Source organism: Zosterops lateralis, assembly GCF_965231275.1.
Source record: "Zosterops lateralis genome assembly, chromosome: 28".
In the NCBI taxonomy this organism is placed as follows: Eukaryota; Metazoa; Chordata; class Aves; order Passeriformes; family Zosteropidae; genus Zosterops; species Zosterops lateralis.
The window spans coordinates 961,009-987,983 of record NC_139788.1 but is presented as its reverse complement, the minus strand read 5'-3'; the positions used below and the strand labels follow the sequence as shown (position 1 = coordinate 987,983).

The 26,975-nt window shown below is 53.7% G+C and overlaps 1 protein-coding gene across 1 annotated transcript; it reads right to left on the bottom strand.

The window, feature by feature from the left end:
* Window positions 1-12,961: 12,961 nt before the first annotated feature.
* SERINC2 (serine incorporator 2) lies at window positions 12,962-25,734 on the bottom strand. The gene is made up of 10 exons (XM_083879656.1): window positions 25,633-25,734; window positions 19,466-19,627; window positions 18,778-18,965; window positions 18,052-18,131; window positions 17,499-17,636; window positions 16,237-16,406; window positions 15,979-16,069; window positions 15,727-15,865; window positions 14,353-14,571; window positions 12,962-13,667 (listed from the first exon to the last, which is right to left on the bottom strand). The coding sequence occupies exons 1-10, from the start codon at window positions 25,669-25,671 to the stop codon at window positions 13,529-13,531; spliced, it is 1,365 nt and encodes a 454-aa protein (XP_083735782.1). The 5' UTR covers window positions 25,672-25,734; the 3' UTR covers window positions 12,962-13,528.
* Window positions 25,735-26,975: the final 1,241 nt, after the last annotated feature.

The following is a 26,975-nucleotide window of genomic DNA, read 5'->3' as shown; positions in this document are numbered from 1 at the left end:
ATGGAATGAGTTACCATCATGGAATTACAGCCGTGGAATTACAGCCGTGGAATGAATTACAACCATGGAGTTACAGCCATGGGATGAGTTACAGCCATGGTGTTACAGCCATGGAATTGCAGCTTTGGAGTGAGTTACAACCATGGAGTTACAGCCATGCGGTTGTTACAGCCACGGAAATGTGCTGGGGACACTGCTGGGACAGGTGGCAGGAGGTGTCCTGCAGCCCCGGTGTCACCTCCCCTCGGTCACCTCCTGGAATAATGGCAGAGGTGCCTTGGAAACTCCCACATGGAGTGTGAAACAGCCCTGGGTGTGTCCAGGCTTTAAATAAAATAATTTATTGGAGTTTATTTATTCAAATCCCTTCCTTGGACACCTCCCACCAAACTCCCAGTGGCAGGAGGTGTCCTGCAGCCCCGGTGTCACCTCCCCTTGGTCACCTCCTGTCCCCTTGGAGTGCCACACATCAACCTCTGGTTTCTTTGCCTGTTTTTTTCCATTTTGGACTGGAATAATGGGAGAGGTGCCTTGGAAACTGCTGGAATTGCCTGCCCTGGGCAGTGACATGGGGACAAGGAGTGTGAAACAGCCCTGGGTGTGTCCAGGCTTTAAATAAAATAATTTATTGGAGTTTATTTATTCAAATTCTTTCCTTGGACACCTCCCACCAAACTCCCAGTGCTGCCCAGTGAGTCCTGCAGCCCCTCTGGCTGTGCTGGGTGGGACAACCTCCCCCTTCAAACACCAGGCTGGCTGATATCGAAGAGAAATTTTACATTTTACAGTTTTATCTTGATTTTTCAATGCCACGAAGAGCGAATGGCTCAGAGATGTCCTGGCCCTGCTCACAGCCCTGTCTGATGAGCTCACCTGGGCACAGGCTCAGAGATCCTTTATGGAGAGGTTTGGCCCGCTTGGATTCCATCAGAAACACCCACAAACGATCCCTCCCTGCTTTATTAACACTCTGTAAATTTATTTACACCCCGTAAAACGTCTATAAATGGAACCCGAGTGCTCAGCACGGCCCTGGGGCAGCCCCGAAATAAAAAGGCTGATCCAGAGTCACCTCTGCCAGCCCCAGCAGAGGGTTTGTGGGGCTGTGGCAGGAGGCCAGATGTGCTCAGGGCAGCACAAGGCTGGATGAAATCCTGCTTCCTTTCTGAATTAGGAAAAAAAAAAATCAGATTTCAGGACAGGCTTTGGAACCCCAGGAGAAGCATCTCAAAGTTCCAGTTCGAATATTCACCATATTTTTATTTTTCCTTCATCTCTCTTTGTTCAGTTCTGTCCATCTCCTGATAGTTCCAACCCTCCAATTCCAGGAACTCAGTGCTGGGTTTTAAAACTAAAAATTTTTAAATAAATTAATTTAAAACTGATTTTTAAACTAAATTAAAAGCTTCCAGGGGGGTTGATATGACTGGACTGAGGATGGAAAAGCACCCAGTGATCACCAGAGGCATTTTTGGGGAATTGTTTCTATTTATAAGGAAAAATATAAATGGGTCCTAAATGGGGTTTGGCAAATCCCCATTCCTGGGATTTCTCCTTCCCTGCCAGCATTTCCCAGGGACACAACCCTGTAATTCAGGAACTTGGTGACCCCACACCAAGTTTTATTTTATTTATTTATTTATTTATTTATTTTATTTATTTATTTTCTTTGCCATCCTTTCCCCCTCTTGTTCCAAGAGCAGGAATTCCCTGCCAGTGCCACCAGCACTCCGTGTTTTTTTATTCAGATTCCCCCTTTCCAGACCCAGCTTCTCCCCATTCCCATTTTTTTTTTTTTTTGCCCTCAGCCATTCCCAGCAGCTCTGACTCGCCCGGCAGCGACTGAACCGCTGCATTAACAATTAATAACAGAGGAGAAAAAATGGACAATAAATTAGCTTTAATTGGACAGGAAACATTGCCAGGTATCCTCCTGCCCCTTTTCCATCCTGGGCTCAGCCATCCTCCCACCCTTTGAGCTCCAGGACGCTCCTCTTGGAGCTTCACTCCAGGGATTTTGGTGTTATCCCTGTGCTGGGTCGAGGCCGAGCCAACACAGGATGCACCTGGCAGAGCTCAGGAGCGCAGAGAAGGCTTTTTTTTTATTGCCATGGAAATGAAAAGAAGCATCTGGAAAGCTTGAAACCAGCCCAGGCTGGGCTCCGGTTCCTGCAGCAGGAAGTGTCTCCAGTTGGGAAGAGGCAGATGGTGCAAAAGGCTGAGAGCAGCAGCTCTGTGGGCTCCAGCCCAGAGCACAAACCCTGGGAGGTGCCCAAAAGGCTTCCTGAGAGAGGCAGAGCAGCCTGGCACCGGTGGGGGTTTCAAACCTGGGGCTGGAGCTGTTCCCTGCAGGGTCACAGTCACACCCTGAGCTGGGGGTAAAGCCCTGACCCAGACAGGGCTGGAGCCCAAATGTGCCAGAGGAATAAACCCCAGGCTCAGAAAGACTCAAAACTCACATAATTTAATTGCTGAGGGTTTTTGTGGAGTTGTGGAATGGTTTGGGTGGGAAGGGACGTTAGAGGTCACCCAGTGCCACCCCCAAGGACACCTCCCACTGTCCCAGGCTGCTCCCCTTATCCTGTGCAATGGGTTTTGATCCTGGTTTTCATCCTCCATTCAGGAAATCTGAATCCCAGAAGGGTTTGGGTGGGTTTGGGATCTTCAATCCCAGCTCATCCCACCCCAGGGACACCTCCCAGTGTCCCCAATGTCCAGCCTGGCCTTGGGCACTGCCAGGGATCCAGGGGCAGCCACAGCTGCTCTGGGCATGAGGGGACTGCCCCCGATGGGAGGTCACTGTCCTCTTATACAGATAATTAATTACATGTCTATTATTTACAATTCCATGCCAATGTCTATCACCTTTACTAAAAGGGTCATTTCTACTTTGAAATCCAATCCCCTTGAGCTACTTTGTGCCATCATCACATCAGAAAATGGATGCCAAAGGAGAAGGAGAAGAACCCAGGGTACCACCCTAAATCCTCCATCTTGTTCCCCAATTCTAAGAACCCAAAACTACAAAATTTTCCACCCAGTAACAAACCACACCACTGTCTGTCACACATTTGTGACTTGTAATTCCTCTCTCAGCGTTGGAAGTTTTTCCCATGGGCTGAAATCAAAGCCTGTGTCCTCCTGGGCTCTGGGCCAGGGTCTCAAACCCCCCTGGACAAATCCCAGACCCTCTTTCTTGGGTCCCTGACCCAACAGGGAGCCCAAAAGGTGTCCTGGACTCCGACACCCTCCTCCTGACCTGGTGGAACACAAGGAGGCAGAGCTTTTTTTGGCACACAAACACATCAAAAGTCCTCTGCACCTCCTGGAACCTGCCCCAGCTTTCCCCTTCCTCCAAGGGCTGTTTCCTCCTCCCTGGCCAGGTGACAATTTCCCCTCCAGGACCTTTTGCTGGGTGAAACAGCAAGATTTTATCAGCTCCCACTTCACCCCCAGGTGTGGCAGGCACAGCTGGCTTGGCTCTGCAGCTCCCAGGACTCTTTCTAAGCACTCCTAATTTAATTTTCATCTCTCATCTGCAAACACCTCCAGAGCCTGACACTCGGGATCCTGAAATCAGCAGGGCTGGAGTGGAAGTTTCCTGCAAACAAACCCGCCAGGGCTGCTGTCCTGAGGTGACTCCAGACCCTGAATCCTTCTGGAAACTCCAGAAACAACTCAGAGCTCAACGTGAGAGGTTCCTCCTCCAGGTGACTCCTTCCAGCTGTGCTGTCCCAGCCCTCAGAGCCTCCAGGATTCCTGATTTTCCCTGTTGTTGGCAGCACTCAGATGGATCTTTTCACACCTCCAACATCCCTGGAAGTTGAAGTCTCAACTCCTCTGCGTGGGGTTTTGTCTCCAAATCCTTCTGCACATCGAGGGTGTGCTTTAAACTGGGAAATGTCCTTTTCATGGAGCTGCTGCAGGGCTGGAGCCCCTCTGGGGCCAGGCTGGGAGAGCTGGGGGGGCTCCCCTGGATTTAGAAACCCCCTGGATTTAGAAGCCCCCTGGATTTAGGAACCCCCTGGATTTAGAAGCCCCCTGGATTTAGAAGCCCCCTGGATTTAGGAACCCCCTGGATTTAGAAGCCCCCTGGATTTGGGAGCCCCCTGGATTTAGGAACCCCCTGGATTTAGAAGCCCCCTGGATTTAGGAACCCCCTGGATGTGGCACTTGGGGACAAGGTCAGTGCTGGGTTAAAGGTTGGATTTGATGATCTCAGAGGGCTTTTCCAGCCTTGATGATTTTATAATCCCATCAAGACATCAGAATCTGGCCCCAGGGCTCTGTGGCCACTCCTAAAGCACCTCGAGGGCTCCAGGGCATTTTATCCCTGGACACATCCAGTGCCACCACTCCCATCCCATGAGATAAGCCCCTTCTTATCTCCTGCCTGAACACCCCACTGGCTCCATTCCTGCTGCCAAACCCCCTCCCAAAATCCAAATCCCACCCCAGGACGTGAAATAAGATCAACGACAAAGTCACATCTGTCCATCCATCAGCAGAGGAAAAACAGCTGGATTCGCAGTCAGGAACATCTGCTGACTGTGCCTTATAGGAATATCATCCAGGAGAGTGATGATTTGACTGGAATCGGAGATAATGTGTTTAAAGGCTCGTAAAATCCGACCTGAATCGCTTTGGGGTTGTTATTGCTGCCAGTGGATTGAGGCTGGGAGCTGCTGACACCAAAACACGAGTCCCATAATTAGTAACAAACAGCGCCCTTGGTGGGGTTGGTTTTATTACCTCATAATTTGAAGCAGAAAAACTGCTTGTGGTGTCTTCTGGGATAAAAAAAAAAAACCCAACAAGAAAACCAAACAAAACAATGCTGTGCTCCAGACAGTTTGAGAGGAATAATCTGGATTTGATGGAAATGAAGGAACAGGCTCCAAGGCCTGGGGATTGTTGATTTTTCTCTGCTGTTGTTATTTCCAGTTAAAGTGTTGTCTCTACTTGGATCTTCCATCCAAACCTCTCTGGGGATGTGTGAACTCAGTATCCCCCAGGATGTGTCTCACACTGTGTGTTCATGGCAAAGCCCAGGGTGTCTCAGCTTTGCTGCCAGCAGGGACCTCACAGAATCCCAGGATCTCTGAATCAGCTGGAAAAGAACTTTGGGATTGTCACATCTGACAGCACCTTGTCCCCAGCCCAGAGCCCTGAGTGCCACCTCCAGGAATTCCTGGGGCACCTCCAGGGATGGGGATCCAAACCCCCCTGGGCAGTTCCCATCCCTGAGCTCCCTTTCCATGGGGAAATTCCTGGTGCTGCCCCCCCTGAGCCTCCCCTGGCCCAGCCTGAGGCCGTTCCCTCTCCTCCTGTCCCTGTTCCCTGGGAGCAGAGCCCGACCCCCCCGGCTGTCCCCTCCTGGCAGGGACTTGTGCAGAGCCACAAGGTCCCCCCTGAGCCTCCTTTTCTCCAGGCTCAGCCCCTTCCCAGCTCCCTCAGTCCCTCCTGGGGGGCTCCAGACCCTTCCCCAGCTCCCTCAGCCCCTCCTGGGGCTCCAGACCCTTCCCCAGCTCCCCCAGGATTCTCCAGCCCCTTCCCCAACGCCATTCCCTTCCCTGGACTCTCTCCAGCCCCTCCAGGTCCTTCTTGTCCTGAGGGACCCCAAACTGAGGCCAGGATTGGAGGTTCTGCCCTTGGCAGGGCTGGGTTGACAGTTGGGCTCGATGATCTCACAGGGATTTTTGGACCTCAATGATTTTATTATCCCAACCATGGACACAAAGGGTTGTGCAGATGGATTTGGGATTTGGGGCTTTGAGAGGCTCCTCAGGGAATGTTGCCCTTGGGGTCACAAACCTTCTGCCAGGAGGATTTGGCTCTTCAGGACGAGGCATCTGAAACCCAGCAGCCCACGCTGGGAGGTACCAGGGGACAGAGGATTGGGCAAAAACTCTTTTTTTTTATTATTTTTATTCCAGAAATGGTCATTGCCACCACTCCACACTGGGAAGGTTTAACAAGACCAACCTCCCTGCTGTATCCACAATAAACACCAACCCACAGATGCTGCCAGAGCTGGTCTGGAAGCCCTGGCCTGGTTTCACACCTCGGTTTTCCCTCTCAGATGGCCCCAGTTGCTCCACCAGCCCCTCCCCGCAGCTCCCTCAGGGGTTTTTCAAGGCACTCCTTGGGGTAGGAACAGATTTCCTGGAAATCTTCCAGTCCTTGTGGCACAAAGAGGCCTTGCAGATGTCCCTGTGCAGGGAAAGCCCTTCCAGCTGCTCCCAGGACACACCAAAGGGCTGTCTGAGGGTGGGGACAGTGGGGGACACAACCCAAACCTTCAACTTTTCCCTCTCCAGGTTTATCCCTGGCATTGCTGGCAGCCCATGGCACCACAGGCCACCAGCCCTGCCTCCATCTGGCCTGGAAAAGGCTCCTTTTAGCCCAAAATCCTGGGATTTGCTGCCAAGCCCCGAACGGGGCCAGCTGGACCTGCTGGGCTGAGCTGCTGGAGCAGAGGAGAGGATGGAGCATCCCTGTCCTGAGCCTTCATCCCAATCCTGAGCCTCCATCCCTGTCCTGAGCCTCCATCCCTGCCCTGAGCCTCCATCCCTGTCCTGAGCCTTCATCCCTGCCCTGAGCCTCCATCCCTGTCCTGAGCTTCAATCCTGAGGGAAGGGAAGGGAAGGGAAGGGAAGGGAAGGGAAGGGAAGGGAAGGGAAGGGAAGGGAAGGGAAGGGAAGGGAAGGGAAGGGAAGGGAAGGGAAGGGAAGGGAAGGGAAGGGAAGGGAAGGGAAGGGAAGGGAAGGGAAGGGAAGGGAAGGGAAGGGAAGGGAAGGGAAGGGAAGGGAAGGGAAGGGAAGGGAAGGGAAGGGAAGGGAAGGGAAGGGAAGGGAAGGGAAGGGAAGGGAAGGGAAGGGAAGGGAAGGGAAGGGAAGGGAAGGGAAGGGAAGGGAAGGGAAGGGAAGGGAAGGGAAGGGAAGGGAAGGGAAGGGAAGGGAAGGGAAGGGAAGGGAAGGGAAGGGAAGGGAAGGGAAGGGAAGGAGTCCCACATGTTTGCCATTAGGCAGCCCCAGCCGTTCCAGGGCTGCATCCACAGATCCCAGGGAAGCAGAGCTGCCAACAGCATCACCAGGAATGAGTTCAGCCCCTCTGGCAGCCAAGTCTGGCTGGCTCGGGAGGGTTCCTGGGCTCTCCAGCTCTGTGCTGGTGGTTTGAAGGAGCTGAGCAGCCCTGCAGGGAGCTGATGTGCTGCTGGCTCCCAGCCTTCACCGGGGGGTTGGAAACTCCCAGGATGGGCCTCTCAGGACAGATCCTGGGGAATTTTATTTGCAATAAAAACCCCAACCTTGGTGCTCAGTGCTGAGGATAAAACCTCTCTTTTTTCTGGGAGCTGAGCACAAGGGTTTTATTTGCTGAGGGAAAAGGCACCTTCTATGGAAATAATGTTTTCTGCTGGGGAGATAAGAAGTGATTTCAGGTCAGGGAAGTGTTTAGGTGGAAAATTCCTCCCCAGTTGGAAAGGTTCCCCTGATCTCCCTGGAGACTGGGCCGAGTTGGGGAAGGGAAAAGGAGCAGCAGGGATTTGAACCCAGCTCTAAAAGAGGCTCCCAAAGCAGAGCAGTTCCTCCCCACCACCCCAGGAAACCCGGATTGCTCCGGAGCAGCAGATTGAACGTGGGAAGAGCAGGATGGGGAGAGGAAGATAAATGTGGAGATGGACTGTGGAGAGGCACAGCGAGCTGTCGGTTCATCCTCTGGCAAAACAGCTCCATGTCTTCTTCCCTGTCCCCAGAATCATGGGATGGTTTGGGTTGGGAGGAATCCGAAATTCCACTCATCCCACCCCAGGGACACCTCCCAGTGTCCCCAATGTCCAGCCTGGCCTTGGGCACTGCCAGGGATCCAGGGGCAGCCACAGCTGCTCTGGCAATTCCAGCCCAGGGAACAATTCCCAGTTCCCAATCTCCCAACAAGCCTTTCTCAAGCCTCAAATCCCAACCCCAATCCCAGCACGCCCCACCAGCCCAGCCCCGTTAAGGGGTGTCTGTGCCCCATTAAAGGGAGTTCCAGAACCTGGAGAAGTGTCACAGGGGGACCCAGCCTGGTGACAAACTGGTGTTTGGGATATGGGATTGGGATATGGGACTGGGATACAGGATTGTGATATGCGGTTGGGATACAGGACTGGGATACAGGACAGGGATATGGGATTGGGATATGGGATTGGAATATGGGATTGGGATATGGGATTGGGATACAGGACTGGGATATAGGACTGGGATACAGGACTGGGATATGAGATTGGGATACAGGACCAGGATACAGGACTGGGATGCAGGACTGGGATATGAGATTGGGATATGTGATTAGGATATGGGACTGGGATATGGGATTGTGATATTGGATTGGGATATGGGACTGGGATACAGGATTTGGATATGTGACTGTGATATCAGGTTGGGATATGGAACTGGGATACAGGATTTGGATATGGAATTGTAATTTGGTGTTGTGATCCGAGTTTCTGAGCACACATAATCCAGTCTGGAGGAGTGGCTGAGGTCACTGCCAAAGTGCCAGCGGGGTTGGGACAGCACCAGGACACCGGTGTCCCACCAGGGTGGGGACAGCAGCAGGACACTGGAGTGACAGCGAGGTGGGGACAGCAGGACACGGTGTCCCAGCGGGGTGGGGACAGCAGGACACGGTGTCCCAGCAGGGTGGGGACAGCAGGACACGGTGTCCCAGCAAGGTCACCCCCATTATCCCCCCACAGCCCCATGGGCACTGCTCACCCTGGCTGGGAACACCAACAAACACCAACACGGCCCTGCTTTATCTCCTGTTTTATTGAACACCAATCTGGGGGGTTTTATCCCCCAAATCTCCTGGCGGGCTGCAGGGCCTGGAGCTGGAGCAGGGTTAGCTGGGGCGAGGCTGCTGCTGCTGCTGCTGCTGCCTCAGGAGCTGCTGCAGATACAGATACAGCCTGTTCCCACTCCCAGCACAGATATTTATAGATACAGATGTTCCTCCAGCAGCAGGGTTCAAGCTGGAGGTTTTAAAATATTTTTTTTAATTTTTTTTTTTTCCTTCCCATCCTTCCTTTGCTCTTCAAAGCGGTGCTGGAGGGAGGGACAGCAGCTCTGAGAGCAGCGGGGAGGCTGAGGAGTCAATTCCTGCTGCAGCGGGGGGAAAATGAAGGTTTTAATGGGTTGAGGTGTCCCTGTGCAGGGCCGGGGGCTCCTTCTCAGATCCCCCAAAGGATCAGGGCTGGGTTTGGGGTGGGAGCTGCCTCTGGAGTGCCCCAGGGAGCGATTCCAGCCCTGAGGGATCCCCAGGGGAGATTCCCGAGGGCAGGAGGGGCTGAGATCGGGGCAGGGGCCCTGGGGCACCCCCCATGTCTCACAGCCCCTCCCGGGCTTGGAACAGCAGCTGCCTGATCCTACAGAACAGGGATGTTTGGGGCTGAGTGGGGCAGGGCCCTCTGCTCCCCTCTGCAGGGGGGTTTGTCCCCTCCGAGGGGCCACTGTGTCCCCTCCTGTCACCCCCGTGGGGTCCCTGTGTCCCCTCCCCACTGTCACCCCCGTGGGGTCCCTGTGTCCCCTCCTCGCTGCAGGGGAGTTGTCCCCTCCAAGGAATCCCTGTGTCCCCTCCCCACTGTCACCTCTAAGGGGTCCTTGTGTCCAGCCTCTGCTGTCCCCTCCTGTCCCCTCTGAGGGGTCCCTGTGTCCCCTCCTGTCCTCTCAGAGGGATCTCTGTGTCCCTTCCCTGCTGTCCCGTCCATGGGGTCCCTGTGTCCCCTCCTGTCCCCTCCAAGGGATCCCTGTGTCCCCTCTCTGCTGTCCCCTCCTGTCCCCTCTCTGCTGTCCTCTCCTGTGCCCTCAGAGGGGTCTCTGTGTCCCCTCCTGTCCCTTCAGAGGGGTCCCTGTGTCCCCTCCTTGCTGCAGGGGGGTTGTCCCCTCCATGAGGTCCCTGTGTCCCCACCTGCCCGGCTCATCCCCCCCACCCCTCACCCCCATCACCCTCCTGCCCCTCCAGGAACATTTTGGGAAGGAGAAAATAAACCCCTGCGGAATTAAATCCCCCCTCGGAGCCGGGGCGAGGCCTCTGCTGCCCAATTAATTAATTAATGAATTATCCATCCCTGGGAGGCGTTAATGGCTCCAGATGTGGAGGGGGGCTCTGTAAACACTGAGACTCCAATTTGGCTTTCCTCGGGTGCCTCGTTTAAATGAATTATGGAAAGGTTTTTCTCCTGCTTTTTTTTGAGTAGGAGCCAGTGCGGCTGCTGCCCGATGTGTTAATCTCAGGAATAAAAAAATAAATTAAAAAATATAATAAATAGTAAATAAAATAATAAAATAATAAAATAAAAAATAAATTAAAATCCCAGGAATAAAAAAATAAATTATTATTATTAATAATAATAATAAATTAAATAAAATCAATAATTAATAATAAAATAAAATTAATAATAGAATGAAATAAAAAATAAATTAAAATCCCAGGAATAAAAAAATAAATAATAATAATAATAATAAATAAAATAAAATCAATAATGAATAGTAAAATAAAATTAATAATAGAATGAAATAAATAATAAATTAAAATCCCAGGAATTAAAAAAATAAATTAAAATAATAATAAAATATATAGTAAATAATAAAATAAAGAATGAAAAATGAAATAAAATCAAACATAAATAAAAATGCCAGGAATAAAAAATAAATAAAAATAATTATAAATAAATAAATAAAAGAAATAATTTAATGAAATAAATAATAAATTAAAATCCCAGGAATAAAAATAAAATAAAATAAAATAAAATAAATAATTAAATAAATAAATAATAGATATTATAAATCCCAGGAATAAAAAAATTTAAATGAAAAAACCAGCGAGGGCATGCATTAAAGGGAATAAAAAGATGCTGGGGAGCCCCTGGAAACCGGGGCCAGGGTGGGATCCAAACCTCCCTCCGAGTGTTTGTCCCTTTTCATGATCCCAAACTCTTGGTGACCCCAGGAGGGTCCTGTGCCCATCCCTGGAGTTAAATCCAATTTAATTTGTGAGCGCAGTCACCTCCTGCATGGCTTTTCCTGAGCTCCCCAATATCCCACCTCACCCCCAACCTCCCCATCCATCCCCAGGGGAGAGCAATTAGAGCAATTAAAGCACTTTGGGGAGATAATGAGAGTGGTGGGGGGTCCCTGCGGTCCCTTGGGCTGACCCCGAGCTGTGACAGGCAGGGAGGGGACCCAGCCCAGGGCCGTGTTTTCTGCTGAGCTGGAGGTGGCAGATGTTCGCTGATGAATTATTCACCCGGAAAATTATCATGGAAATAGAGTGGGTTGGGTTGGGATCTTAAAGCTCATTCCAGTTTTACTCCTTGCCTTGGGCAGGGACACCTCCCACTGTCCCAGGGACACCTCCCACTGTCCCAGGGACACCTCCCTCTGTCCCAGGCTGCTCCCCTTATCCTGTGCAATGGGTTTTGATCCTGGTTTTCATCCTCCATTCAGGAAATCTGAATCCCAGAAGGGTTTGGGTGGGTTTGGGATCTTCAATCCCAGCTCATCCCACCCCCAGGGACACCTCCCAGTGTCCCAGGCTGCTCCAGCCCCAGGGAAAATGGGACATTTTGGATTTTCACACCCCAGTCCATATTCCAGGGGCAGAGCTGGGCTTTGGTTCCCTCCAGGAAAAGATGAGGATGATGTTTTCATCTTCAAACCAGTTCATTTTTTATTTCCTCCTCCTTGCCTTAAGTTCAGGCTCTTTCTGCTCTTTGTGTTGGGAACGGCATCAATGGGAAGGTTTGATTTTGATGGGAAAACTTGGAGCACCAATAAACCCCCAGCAGCAGCACTGGGGAGAGTTTTTGGAGAATCCCAGAGTGGTTTGGGTGGGAAGGAGCTTCAAACTGATCCAGTGTCACCCCAGGGACACCTCCCAGTGTCCCCAATGTCCAGCCTGGCCTTGGGCACTGCCAGGGATCCAGGGGCAGCCACAGCTGCTCTGGCAATTCCAGCCCAGCCCCTCCCAGAGAGCAATTCCTGCCCAATCTCCCATTGAAATCCATTCTCCATCAGTTTAAAGCCCATTCCCTGTGTCCTGTGTGCAGGGTGAAGGGTGCAGGAGGCAGGATGAGGGTTACAGGGAGCAGGATGAGTGCAGGGTGCAGGGTGATGGTTATCAGGGTGCTGGGTGAGGGTTGCAGGATGAGTAAACATGTTGGGTGCAGGATGAAAGTTACAGGGTGCTGGGTGCAGGGTGAGGTCACTGGGTGCAGGGTGAGGGTCACTGGGTGCAGAGTGTGTGCAGGGTGCTGGATGAAGGGTGCCGGATGAGTGGAGGATGCAGGATGAGTGCAGGGTCACTGGGTGCAGGGTGAGGGCAGGATCAGTGCAGGGTGCTGGGTCCAGGATGTCTGTAGGGTGCTGGGTGAGTGCAGGGTGCAGGATGAGGATTTCTGGGTGCAGGATGGGGATCACTGGGTGCAGGGTAAGGGTCACTGGGTGCAGAGTGAGGGTCACTGGGTGCAGGATCAGTGCCAGGTGTTGGATAAGGGTCACTGGGTGCAGGATGGGGATCACTGGGTGCAGGATGGGGGTCACTGGGTGCAGGATGGGGGTCACTGGGTGCTGGATGGGGATCGCTGAGTGCAGGATGGGGGTCACTGGGTGCTGGATGGGGATCGCTGGGTGCAGGATGGGGATCACTGGGTGCTGGATGGGAATTACCGGGTGCAGGACGGGACCCGTGCAGGGCGCAGGTGTCGCACCGCGGGCTCGCAGCGCCATCGCGTGGCTGGAGCCGCCCAGCCCGGGAACGGGAACAGGATTGGGATTGGGGTGCACACACTCTGCACCCCGCACTGTGCACCCCACACTGCACCCCACACTGTGTACCCCACAGTGTGCACCCTACACTGACACCCCATACTCTGCACCCACACTCCAAAGGGACAAATCCATCGTGTTTATTCCAAACAAAATTTTATTAACAAGGCAAAGAGCTGGGGCCAGGCCAGCACAGCCTGTGGGAAACCTGACCTGTGCTCTGGGGAGGACAGAGACCTGTCCCCCTGCCCCAACAGCCCCGAGGGGCTGGGGACACAATCAGGACTGGGATGGAGCAGGATCTCTGCCTCCAGCCACTAATCCCTGGGATTTGTTTCCATCAGGCTGTTTGGGACACAACACTGACTGAGTCCTGGGTTCTGGTACCCAGCCAGACCCCAGAGACCCCAAAAGGCACCACAGTCCAGGAGCACCAACAGCTGGTGAGACCCAAACCCTCCCAAGGCAAAGGAGGCTCTGGAGGCACTGCCAAAGGCACTGCACAAACATGGAGATGGTGAGAGGTCTGAAAACACCCTCAGGTCTCTCTCTCAGCCCTTAATTTTCTCTGCTTGGCACTTCATCCCTTCCAAATGAAAACAAAAGAGCTGCAAGAAGGCACAACCCAGCAGAGGCAGAAGGGAGGCTGAGGCAGAGCTGGGGCTGTCCCCAGCCTGGAGGGACAAAGCCACCATGGCAGGAGCATGTCCAGGGCCACCTCAGCTGAAGTCCCGGTCCGGCAGCACCAGAGGAGCCACCAAGGTCCAGAGGTAGAGCAGGAGCCCGGCCCAGCTGGAGCAGATCTTCACCCACACGGCCGTCCAGGGGCTGCTCAGCACCTGCAAGGTCTCATCCGGCCTGGAACAGCCAGGGGAGGGTGGCACCGTCACTGTGACACCCGGGGGACACGGGGGCTGCAGCCTCAGCCTCGCTCCCGGCTCCCCCTCCTGCCAAGGGCTGCAGCAGAGGACAAGGGCAAGCCCAGGCACAACCCCAAAATAATTAATGCTGATAAGAATCACAGAATTACAGAATAACTGGGTTGGGAGAGACCTTCAAGATCATCAAGTCCAACCCAGCCCCAACACCTCAACTAGATCATGGCACCCAGTGCCACATCCAGTCTTGTTAAACACATCCAGGGATGGCGACTCCACCACCTCCTTGGGCAGACCATTCCAGTATTTAATCAGTTTTTCCATGAAAAACTTCATCCTAATATCCAGCCTATGTTTCCCTTTGTACAGCCAACCCAGCTCCAACACCTCAACTAAACCCTGGCACCCAGTGCCACATCCAGTCTTTTATAAAAACACCCAGGGATGGTGACTCCACCACCTCCCTGGGCAGGATCATTCCAGTATTTAATCACTCTTTCCATGAAAAAATTCTTCCTATATTTCCCTTTGTGCAGCCTGAGGCTGTGTCCCCTCATTCCATCAGGGAGCACATCCAGCAGCCTCACACACCTCAGGTGTGCCCAGCACCCCAAGAGAGAGGGGACAGAGAGGGGACAGCCCTGTGTGGCCATGGCATCTCTCACCTGTACCAGTTGGTGAGGGTCATCATGATGTAGAGGGCGGCGAGGAGGAGGCACAGGTGGAAGAAGGTGTAGCTGTAGGACACGCCGTCCTGCTCGTTGTCGTAGGCGCGGCGCACGCCGCCCTCCTCGGTGTCCCCTCCAGCCCCAGGCCCAGACCCGGCCCCGCTCTCCTCCGTCAGCATCAGCTTGTTCACCTGAGGGTGGTCTGAGGAGCGCAGGCTGCGGGAACAGGGATGGGCACCCCTTGGTCAGTGCCCTGTGGTGGGGCTTTTGGCCTTGGGACTGTCCCCAGAGGGATGGGCACCCCTTGGTCACTGCCCCATGGCAGGGCTTTTGTCCTTGGGCCATCCCCAGGGCAATTTGGGGGATTTAGGCTGTGCAGAAATCCTAAAAACTGTGACTGTGGCCCTAAACCAAAGCCCCTGTGCAGCTCTCCTGGAGCCCCTTTAGGTACAGGACAGTTTGGGGGATACAGGTTGTGGGGAAACCCTAAAATCTCTGTCACCCTTGTCCAGAGCCCCTCTCCAGCTCTGTCAGAAGCCCTTCAGGCACTGGGGGAATGACTGGAACCTCATGGAGCTCAACAAAGAGAATGAAGGGCAAGGTTTTATCCTTGGGGAGAAGAACCCCAAGGTCCAGTGTGGAATGGGGGGCTGGAAAACAGCTCTGAGAAAGGTCTTGGGGTGCAGGGGGGACACTGTCCCTGCTGCAAAGGTGACAAGTGTCCTGGTGTATCTGCCAGCAGGTCCAGGGAGATCCAGGTCCTGGTACCCCACCAGACCCCAGAGACCCCAAAAGGCACCACAGTCCAGGGGCACCAACAGCTGGTGAGACCCAAACCCTCCCAAGGCAAAGGAGGCTCTGGAGGCACTGCCAAAGGCACAACACAAACGTGGAGATGGTGAGAGGTCTGAAAACACCCTCAGGTCTCTCTCTCAGCCCTTAATTTTCTCTGCTTGGCACTTCATCCCTTTCAAATGAAAACAAAAGAGCTGCAAGAAGGCACAACCCAGCAGAGGCAGAAGGGAGGCTGAGGCAGAGCTGGGGCTGTCCCCAGCCTGGAGGGACAAAGCCACAAAGGCACTGCACAAACACAGAGATGGTGAGAGGTTTAAAAACACCCTGAGGTCATTCAGTGATCTGCTCTGATAAAGCCACACCGTGGCTGAGGTTTGTCCTTAGAGCCATCCCCAGGACAGGCAGAGCAATTTGGGGCTCTGGGGAAACCCTAAAACCTGTGACTGTGCCCCTGGGGACAGGGATGGCTGGACAGAGAGCCTTGGGTGACACAACCCCCGGAGCAAGGTGTGACCTCCCCTCAGAGACCCCTCCCACGGCTCCAGGACTATCCCCAGGGACACTAGCCCAGCTCACCTGATGAAGAGGGTGCAGAGGATGAAGATGACCAGCCCCACGATGCTGGGGGCGTCCCACCAGGTTGTCAGAGGCTGCGTGGCCGTGGTGGCTGAGCCCGTGCTGTTCCTCAGCAGCAGCGTGGGGTTACAGCGCTGGGCTGGGGGGACACACGGGGGGTCAGACCCACGGACAGAGGGACAGACACCCCCTCCAGGGATTGGAGTTGGCCCCAACATCCCTCTCCCAGCCCCAAGGGCATCTCTGCCTTACCTGGCACGTTGGCCAGGGCGGACCAGGTGACGTAGATGGTGTAGAGGGTGATGAGGGACGCCTGCAGCAGCCCCGAGTGTGGCTGAGCCTCCTGTGAACACAACAGGGGGTGTTTGGGGTGTCCCTGCACCCTGGGGTGACACAGCCCCATTGCCCTGGGTGTTCCTGCACCCCGGGGTGACACAGCCCTGGGTCCTGGGTGTTCCTGCACCCCGGGGTGACACAGCCCTGGCTCCTGGGCTCTCCCCAGTGCCTCACCTGGATCTTGGGCAGGATGGACACAACGGAGACGACGAGGCAGAGGATGAGGTTGATGCTGATGAAGGCCTTGCCCTCCGTGCAGCCCTCGGGTTTGGTGTAGTAGACGTAGAGCAGCACAAGGGCCGCGATGGAGGCGGCGTAGAAGAGGAAGGTGATGGTGCAGAGGGCTGGGGGGAGACACCAAAGAGGCTGAGCAGAGCCCCCAGGCCTGGCCCAGATCAGCCTCTGGGATGAGCTGAGCCCCAAAAGCTCAGGGGGTGCCAGCACACCCATGTGGGAGCTGACAGTGGTCTGAAAATGGATTTTTAGGCTCCAGGCAGTGGCTTGAAGCCTGTGAGAAAGATGGGCACGTAACATTCTCATTCTGGCCTGGGAAATCATGAGGAGGAACACAAAACAATCCCTATAAACGATCCCTGTAGATATCCTCCTCCTGACACCTGGAGGTGTCAACTTGTTTTTTTTTCCCAACTTTTTTACTGGTAAAGATGTTTACAAGGTGTTGCTCTAAAGGACCAATCCCATCCATTGTACCCAAACATTGTATAAAAAGAATCTCTTTCAATAAACTTTGCTATAATCCCTCTGAAGACATTGGAGTTCAATGTGTCATAATATGTGTAGCCCTGGTTTCGTGCCTGAGGTGTTTTGGTTTTCTGAAATTCTTTTCCCAGGGAATTTTCTGCAAACAGGAGAAATGTTTTTGTAGCTGTCCCTTTGTTCTTCATTCCTTTCCCCAGGAGGGACTTCTCCTTGCTGTCCCTCTGCTCTGACCAATGGGAGTGAAGAGGTTTGTCTTTGTGTCACCAATCCGATTGGTCTGTGTGAAATGGGATAAAAGGGAGACACATCCCAAAAATAGAGGAGTCATTTTCAGCCTCCTGAAGTCAAAGTTCTGTGTCGTTGGGTGTCCTATAAGCGACACACACACAGTCAGGTCGTCAGGGCAAAAATAAGGAAGTTTATTTTCCTACGTCAATTTATATAAATTTTGGACAACAACCACGGATTGGACAGTGAGGGTGACACCTCTTCAACCACACTGGTCAAACCAGAAATCCATCAACTGTTTCTCCTCAAGAGAGGAACATAAACTTTGCTTACATCCATGTAAATCACTTTGTTTACACAAAAATCTGTGAGAAACTCCAAAACTACAAAACTACAAACACCATAAGGCTGAAAAAAGATTAGAGCAACACTTGTGGGTGTACAACAGCCTCAATTTGAGCCATCCCAGATCCTACAAACACACCCACCTGCGTACCAGCCCTTGGCGTTGCCCTGGTCCGCGTTGCGCAGCCAGCTCTGGCTCCAGGAGTGCGCCAGGTCGATGAGCAGCACCAGCTGGATGAGGATGAACAGGAAGGAGCCGACCACGCCGAAGTAAAACCAGACTTGAGAGGAGGAGAAAAAACAGCTGAGAACGGGGTGAGTGAGGCTCAGGGCACAGACCTGTGTGGTCAATATTTTCTGAGCCTGAGAATCGCTGAGCTCTTCCCAAGGGAAACTTTTCGACAGTTTTTCTTTTTCCCAAAACAACCTTGTGTGAACAATATTCCTTTCCCACGACAACAGGAGTTGTTTGCTGTTTCTGTTACTGAGCCAATGGGAGAGGTGTCAGCCCTATGGACCAATAACATGCTTTTAGCACAGCGTGTTATAAAAGGGCTGAATGAATTGTAAATAAACCTCCTGATTTCTGCTGCCTCCTGACTGGAGTCAAACATCTTTATTTCATGTCCTATTGTGACACAGCCCTGGGTTTAACCCCGTGCAGAAGTGCCAAGCAAGGCACAGGCAGCTCCTCACCTGAGGTAAAGGCTCCATCAGGGATGTAGAAGGCGCCCACCGTGATCCCCACCAGCACCAGGAACTTGAAGAGCCAGAAGCTGCGGGAGGAGAGAGAAGACACAGTGAACACCCAGCGGTGACAGGGACAGGGGGCTCCTGCCCGTGCCCACCCCAGGGACAAGGGGGGCACACTCACACACCCGTTCTGCAGGGACAGGGGGGTCCTGCCCGTGCCCACCCCGGGGACAAGGGGGACACACTCACACACCCGTTCTGCAGGGACAGGTGGGTCCTGCCCGTGCCCACCCTGAGGACAAGGGGGGCACACTCACACACCCGTTCTGCAGGGACAGGTGGGTCCTGCCCGTGCCCACCCTGAGGACAAGGGGGGCACACTCACACACCCGTTCTGCAGGCACAGGGGGGTCCTGCCCGTGCCCACCCCGGGGACAAGGGGGACACACTCACACACCCGTTCTGCAGGCACAGGGGACTCCTGCCCGTGCCCACCCCGGGGACAAGGGGGACACACTCACACACCCGTTCTGCAGGCACAGGGGACTCCTGCCCGTGCCCACCCCGGGGACAAGGGGGACACACTCACACACCCGTTCTGCAGGGACAGGGGACTCCTGCCCGTGCCCACCCCGGGGACAAGGGGGCACACTCACACACCCGTTCTGCAGGCACAGGTGGGTCCTGCCCGTGCCCACCCCAGGGGGACAAGGGAGAACACTCACACACCCGTTCTGCAGGGCGGCCCGCGGGTCCTTGCTGCTGCGCACGCACACCATCAGCAGGGCGAAGAGGCAGAAGAAGGCGGCCATGGCGAAGCCCATGCGGTACACGGCCTTGTGGCCCAGGAAACTGCTGCAGTCCACCTTGCTCTGCACCCCCAGCACCGACCCACTGCCTTCACAGAAACCAGGGAGCTGAAAGAGTGATGGGAGAGTCTGAGTGTCCTGGGTTGTGGTGTGGGATGTGCACAAAGTATTTATTTTGCCAGTCAGAGCTCACGGCTCGTGAGTCAGGAAATAGATAAGAAATAATAAACACTGAGTCCAAACATGAACTGTGACTGTCACCATCCCTGGACGTGTTGTCAACATCCCTGGACGTGTTTAAAACAAGTCCACCTTTCTCTGCAGCCCCAGCACAGACCCACTGCCTTCACAGAAACCAGGGAGCTGAAAGAGTGATGGGGAGGGTGAGTCCTTGTCCTGGATTGTAGTAAAATTGCATTAAATGATCCCTATGCTGCATTTTCCCCTCCGTGGAAAAGCAGGGCTATAATGCCTTCCTGAGTGAGATGCTCAGGAAAAAGAGGAACAGAAGCACATTGTGACCCAAAAATTCACTTTTTTGATTCAGCCTCAAGTCCCCACCATGAACTGGGTTCATTTCTTCCCAGCGACCTCCAGGAGTCCTTTACCTTGTGCAGCTCCTTCTCCACGCCCGGGATGATCATGATGATGGACACCAGGGTGCCGAGGAAGAGGAAGAAGGTGAAGAGGAGGCGAGTGATGGTGGAGTTCTTGGCCGAGGGGCAGCACCCGCAGAGCAGGCACGGGGCAGAGCCACAGAGACACGACACCTGCAGGGAGAACAGCCCAGGATGAGGGGGAGAAACCGGCCCCATGTCCTGGCTTGTGGTGTGGGATGAGCACGAAGTATTTATTTTGCCAGTTAGAGCTCACGGCTCGTGAGTCTGGAAATAGATAAGAAATAATAAACACTGAGTCTGAACACGAACTGTGACTCTGTCACCATCCCTGGACATGTTGTCACCATCCCTGGATGTGTTTAAAACAAGACTGGATGTGGCACGGGGTGCCAGGGTTTAGTTGAGGTGTTGGGGCTGGGTTGGACTTGATGATCTTGAAGGTCTTTCCCAACCCAGTGATTCTGTGAATTCTGTGATTCCCATGTATTAATCCCAATCCTGGCAGGGAAAAAGAAGCCAGAACTGTCATACCCCATGTCCTGGGCTGTGGTGTAGGATGTGCACACAGTATTTATCCCATCCCCATGAGCTGTTGGAACCAGGTGGGGCAGTGTTTTCCCAGGCCCCTCCTTTGGGCTCTTCTGCTCATGGCCCATCAATGCCTTGCCCAGGACTCACAGGGAACTCCCTCCAGGAGCTCTCTCTGTTTAATGGGCCATCAAGGAGCCACTGCACGACTCCTCATCCCATTGGGAGATGCTCCCAATGCCCAGGGGGAGGAGCCCAGCATTCCCACCTGGATCAAACCTGGCATTCAGAGCCCCAGCACAGCCTGTTTGGATTCCCAGAGGGAGAGCAGACCCAGCTCAGCACCACTGGGCCCTTCTACAGGATCATCTCTGCTCCAGCAGAACCACATCTGGCCCTGCAGGAGGGCTGGGCTGGGCTGGCACCAACACCCTGAATCAACAGGGGTCAGCAGTGTTCTGACTCTTGGCAGGGTTTTCTTTTTTTGTCTGTTTACTTTTTTTTTACTACTACATTTGTATTTTTACTACTCCCATTAAGAACTGTTATTCCTATCCCCATATCTTTGCCTGAAAGGCCCTTAATTTCAATACTATAACAATTTGGAGGGAGGGGATATAGTAAACCTCCAAATTCTCAGTTTCCAGAATTCCAACAGGTATCGACTCAAATGTACAATTCTCATTGTTGGAATCACTGTAAAAAATGGCAGAAAACAAACCCAGGTGTGTGAGAAGGAGCTGGGGTTCCTTCAGCACCAGCCACCACTTGGATGTCCCCAAACCACCAAAAGTGGCTTTGAATTTTTTTTTAAACATAATCCCACCATTATTTGAGAAAAATCCCCTTCTTCCTGATTTAATCCTTTTATCCTATGCCAGCCCCACATCCCTGCCCCATTAACAGCTGATGGCACCCACAGGAGCCAGGGTGGGTGAGAGACCCAAAATATCCCATGGGAGCTCTCCACGAGCTCCTCAGGGCCATCACATCGTGTTTTCAACTTGGCAGCACGGGAAAATGGCTTTCAATTAGATTCTGCTTCATTTCAGGCTCATTAAATGCGCCACGTGCGTTCGGAGCGCATTAAAATGCGCCAGCGTTAGTGTAATTCCCTTCAAATTAAATAAAAAAATAAAAAAGAGGAGGGAACAACAACAAAAATCCCTTTAAATGTGGAATTACTGCATCATCTTGGTGGAGCAAAGCACCTCAGTGCTCCATCCACACTTCCAGCTCCTCCTCCTCCTTCAGTGCCAAACGGAAACAAAAAGCACCAGACCCAAAATCAGCAGATCTGAAGAGGAAAGTCGTGGGGTTTGGTGTTGTTTAGGAAGGTGTGGATTTTGGGGTTCTGGCCACCCCATTCCACCCCAGCCATGGGCAGGGACACCTCCCACTGTCCCAGGCTGCTCCCCTTATCCTGTGCAATGGGTTTTGATCCTGGTTTTCATCCTCCATTCAGGAAATCTGAATCCCAGAGTGGTTTGGGTGGGTTTGGGATCTTCAATCCCAGCTCATCCCACCCCAGGGACACCTCCCAGTGTCCCCAATGTCCAGCCTGGCCTTGGGCACTGCCAGGGATCCAGGGGCAGCCACAGCTGCTCTGGCAATTCCAGCCCAGCCCCTCCCAGAGAGCAATTCCTGCCCAATCTCCCATTGAAATCCATTCTCCATCAGTTTAAAGCCCATTCCCTGTGTCCTGTCCCTCCATCCCTTGTCCCCAGTCCCTCTGCAGCTCTCCTGGAGCCTCTTCAGGCCCTGCCAGGGGCTCTCAGCTCTCCCTGGAGCTTCTCCTCTCCCCCAGCTCTCCCAGCCTGGCTCCAGAGGGGCTGCAGCAGCTCCGGGGGCTCCTCTGGGCTCTCTTCAACAGGCACAAGGTTTTGGGGAGCCCACAGCATCCCTGGAGGTTTATTGTGCAGGATGACTTTTAAACAGCCAAATTCCATGGTTGTATCTCAGGTTTCACAAGGCTCTTGCAGCCGCTGAGGTAACAGGATACAACATCCCCATCCCACTGCTCTGCTCTGTAACACGGGAATCCCGTGGATCCCTTTTAGGATAACTCCCTGAAAGCTCCTTCACAGTGAACCCAAAAAACCCTTTGTGCCACACACTGAGCCCTCCAGCTGCCTGGAGACTCCTGATTTCAGTCTATTCTTTAAAAAGAAGTGGTTAACAGCAAGGAAAATACTCCCAGCAGCGCTGGACACGCCGATTCTCCTTCCAAAGATTTTTAAAGTTGCCCCAAAATGCGAACACGGTGGAGGGACAAAGAGCAGGGTGGAAAAAGCCAGGGAGGGAAGTGGCTGCAGCAGCAGCAGGGACGGGGGTTAATGAGGAAGTGTCGTTTTTCAGCCGCTGGTGGATGATTAAACTCGCCGGTATCGACTTCCTCCTCCAGTCCAGCTCACCTCAGTGAGGCTCCTGTCAGGGCTGATCCTGTCCCTGCCCTGCCCGGAGCTGGAGAGTGTGGCCAGAGCTGGACAAGGCAGGGAAAAGCCACATGGGCCCCAAATACACCCATACAGCAATGGCACCCCAAAAACTGCACCCCAAATACACTGATACAGCAATAGGACCCCAAAAACACCAATACAGCAATAGCACACCCAAATACAGCATCCCAGATACACTGATACACCAATAGCACCCCAAAACCAAACCCCAAATACAGCAATACATCAACAGCACCCCAAAAACACCAACACAGCAACAGCAGCCCAACTACACCAAGATGACTGACCAAACTACACCAGTCCACCAACACCACCAGCCCAAAAACACCACCCCGACACCACCAACCCAACTACACCGCTCCAATTAACTCATCCCAAATCCACCAGCACATCGCCCCACACCACCACCCCAATATCACCTCAAGAACACCAACTCACCCCAACAGCCCAACTACACCAACCAAACTACACCAGTCCAACATCAACCCAAAAACACCCAGCCAACATCAGCCCAACTACATCACCTCACACCATCACCCCAACAACACCAGCCCAACACCATCAACCCAACATCATCTCAACACCAACTCAAAAACACCCACTCAGCATCACCCCAACACCACCAAGCCACACCACCCACCCAACTCCACCACCCCAGTTCCTCCATCCCAACCCCACCACCCCAACAATACCAACTCAAACCCTAACACCCACCCAGCATCACCCCAACACCACCAAACTCATCTCCAACACATTGCAAACTCATCTTCGCCACCCCAATTCCACCATCCCAGCTCCACCACCCCAATTCCATCATCCTGACTCCACTACCCCAATTCCACCCACCCAACTCCACCACCCCAATTCCACCATCCCGACTCCACCACCCCAACACCACCATCCCAGCTCCACCACCCCAACTCCACCACCCCAACTCCACCACCCCATCTGCAGGCTGCCTTCACCCCGGCATTCCCCAAACACCGAGGGTGAGTCAACCCAAAGCCATGCAGACCAACCCGTATTTCTCCTTGGCCAAATTAACGAGCAGGAGGGTTAATAGGACCAAACCCACCACACCTGGCACAGGTTTGGGGACCTTCCTGCCTGCCTGGTGGCTTTGGATTGGGACCACGAGGTTGAGTGTCCCCAGGGGGTACCTAAGGATTGTCCAACCCCTCGGGGTTTGCTTTGGCCTTCTGCTGGTGACCCAAATCTTGTCACCCAGGAAGGCAGAATGACCACCCTGCTCATGGCAGAAAACCACGGGAGGCAGGAAAAGAGAAATTCTCATTTTTGTGATGCAAAGTTTCACTCAGGAGCGGCTTCTGGGTTTTTTTTTTAATGGGAAAGAGCTGAAGGAAGGGCTTGGCAGTCTCGTGGTGCTGTGACTCAAGGGATGCAGGCAGAGCAGAAGGAGTTGGTCAGGATGTTCTTGTTAAAAATAATATTAATAATTAAAAAAAAAAAAAACAGACTAGGGGGGGTTGTTCAGTTTGGTTTGGGGGGTTTTTTTCAGTGTTGTGGTTCTTCATCTCAGACCTGTGCTAGAACAGCCCCTCCATCAACCAGGTCCACCGGGAGGAACAACGAAATTAAACAAAAGCCTGTTAAAAATAATATTTTTTAAAAAAAATTACACAGACTATAGAGAATGTTTCATTCATTTTGAAGCTTTTTTTCAGTGTTGTTCTTCAGCTCAGAGCTGCACAAAACCAGGCCCTTCATCAACAACTCCCACAGGAAGGAACAAGAAAATTAAACCTATACAGTGACTCGGCTCTGTTACCACAGTCTGAGCCACAGTTTTTGGGGCAAAAAAAAAATCCAGAATTCATATAGAAATCTCTACAGCCCTGGTCTGGAGGAACTCCTGCTTTCCCAATTCCTGCCATAAGGAAAAGCACAGGAATGTGTTACAGAGGGGGCCTTGCACATCACCCTCCCTCCAATCCCTCATTTCTAAACATCCTGTTGGTTAAACCTCCAGCACTGAGATGTCAAGTTGCAGAACAGGTCCCGTTTCCAGGTTTCCAGGCCAGGCTGGTTGCACAGCCCTGCCCTGGCCCCGTGCCCACAGGTGAGGCACCGCCAGGGACCCAAGGGCTGGTGTGGGGAGGTGCCTGAGTCACCTGAAACACACAGCCCACGTCACGGGGCACAGCGCCCTGAGTCACACAGCCTGGGCCTGACCCGGGCCATGGCACCCCAAAACACACAGACTGGGTCACCCTAAAACACACAGCCTGGGCCTGTCCTGGGCCATGGCACCCCAAAACACACAGACTGGGACTGTCCTGGGCCATGGTACCCCAAAACACACAGACTGGGTCATGGCACCCTAAAACACACCTATACCTGCCCTGGGCCATGGCACCCCAAATCACACAGCCTGGGCATGGACTGGGCCATGGCACCCCAAAACACACAGCCTGGGCCATGGCACCCCAAAACACACAGCCTGGGCCTGTCCTGGGCCATGGCACCCCAAAACACACAGCCTGGGCCATGGCACCCCAAATAACACAGCCTGAGCCATGGCACCCCACATCCCACATGTACACAGGGGGGCTCTTCTTGGGGGTCCCCCATATCCCCTGGCTCTACAGGGCAGGGAACATCCCCTGGGGGGTCCCCTGGATCATCCCCCATACCCAGGGGCAGATCCTGCCGGGGGTCCCCTTATCCCCTGCGCACACAGGGCAAGGAACATCCCCTCGGGGGTTCCCTGAATCCCACCGGGCTGTACAGGGCAGGGAACATCCCCTGGGGGGTCCCCTGGATCATCCCCCATACCCAGGGGCAGATCCTGCCGGGGATCCCCTTATCCCCTGCTGTACAGGGCAAGGAACATCCTCTGGGGGGGGTCTCCTGCATCCCCCGGGCTGTAGAAGTCAGGGAACATCCCCTGGGGGTCCCCCGCATCCCCCCCATACCCAGGGGCGGATCCCACCGGGGGTTCCCTGTGTACACAGGGGTGCCTCCCCCAGGGGTACCCCACATCACCCCCTGGCACCCCCTGGACCCCTCCGTGTCCGGGTATAGGGGGCACATCCCGGGCTGTCCCTCATCCCCCCTGGACCTCCCCGGACCCTCCTTGTGCGGCGGAACCGCCCCAGCGGCGGCGCCCCCCGCACTCCCCCCAGCCCGGCCTGGGTGGGCACTCACACAGCTCAGCACGGAGCAGACCCCCAGACAGGCCCCCATGGTGCCGCTGCCGCTCCCGGTCCCGGTCCCCGGTCCCGGTTCTCCGTCTCTTTCTCCGCCGCTGCCGCCCAAGCCCCGCCCGGGCCGGGCTGTTCGGGGCGGCCGCTCCCGGGGCGGCTCCTACGGCGGCGGAGAGGAGAGAGAGGGAGGATCTGAACCGCTACTGACTGCAGGAGAGCCGCTCCAAGGCTCCTGCATCGTCATTCCAGCCCTCTCTCCATCCCCTGGATCCCCTCGGGTGTACAGGGCAGGGAGCATCCCCCACATCCCCCCGGCTACACAGGGCAGGGAACATCCTCTTCCCTTCCATCATTCCAGCCCTCTCTCCACCCATCATTCCAGCCCTCTCTCCATCCCCTGGATCCCCCCGGCTGTAGAAGGCAGGGAGCATCCCCTCGAGGGTCCCCCACATCCCCCTGGCTACACAGGGCAGGGAACATCCTCTTCCCTTCCATCATTCCATCCCCTTCTCCATATCCTCCCTCTCCCTTCCATCCTCCTCCATCCCTCTCTCCACATCCTCCCTCTCCCTTCAATCTTTGCTCCATCCCCTTCTCCATCCCCTCCCTCTCCCTTCCATCCTCCTCTGTTGGGAAAGATAGGACAGGAAGGACTTATGAATATGATTTTATGGTAAGAAATACTGCAGATGTAAAACCTGAGTGAAATAGGAATGAAAGCCAGTTTGGAGATGTGATCATGGCAGGCAGGAAGACGGGGATGAGCTGGAGATGGGTGAAAAGACAGAAAAACAAAAGACACAGGAATGTTGCCTCTCCACCCTGCAAAGGCGTCAGGGAGAAAACAGATAAGAAAAGTCTCTTTAGAGTTTAGAATACAGGATGATGTGGTGATAGAGCAGTTCTCATGGGCTGTGTGCAGAGTCTGTAGGGTTTGTATCTGGCGCCGGTTGGTCACTGTAAATTAGAATATTCAACACAAAAAGAGATATAATGGATTGGAACAAGAGGATCACTCTCTTCTCCTGGCTCTCCTACCCTCTCCTCTGGCCCTCTCACCCCTCTTCCCTTACCCCTCTTCTCTCACCTCTCTTACCCTCCTCTCTTACCCTCTTGGCCCATCCCCTCTCCTCTCTCTCACCTCTCTTGCTCCTGTTTTCTCCCCACGTTTTTCCCCTGCTCCTGCCCCGTTTTTACATCCTCTCGGGGCCTGAGGTGAGGCTGATGTGTCAGGCAGGTGTCCCTGCCCTGCTGGAAGGCACAACTGACATTTGGGTCCCTTTGTCTTCTCTCCAGGCCCAGGATCAGCGAAAGGCTGTTGAGAGCGGCCTCTCAATGCCACCC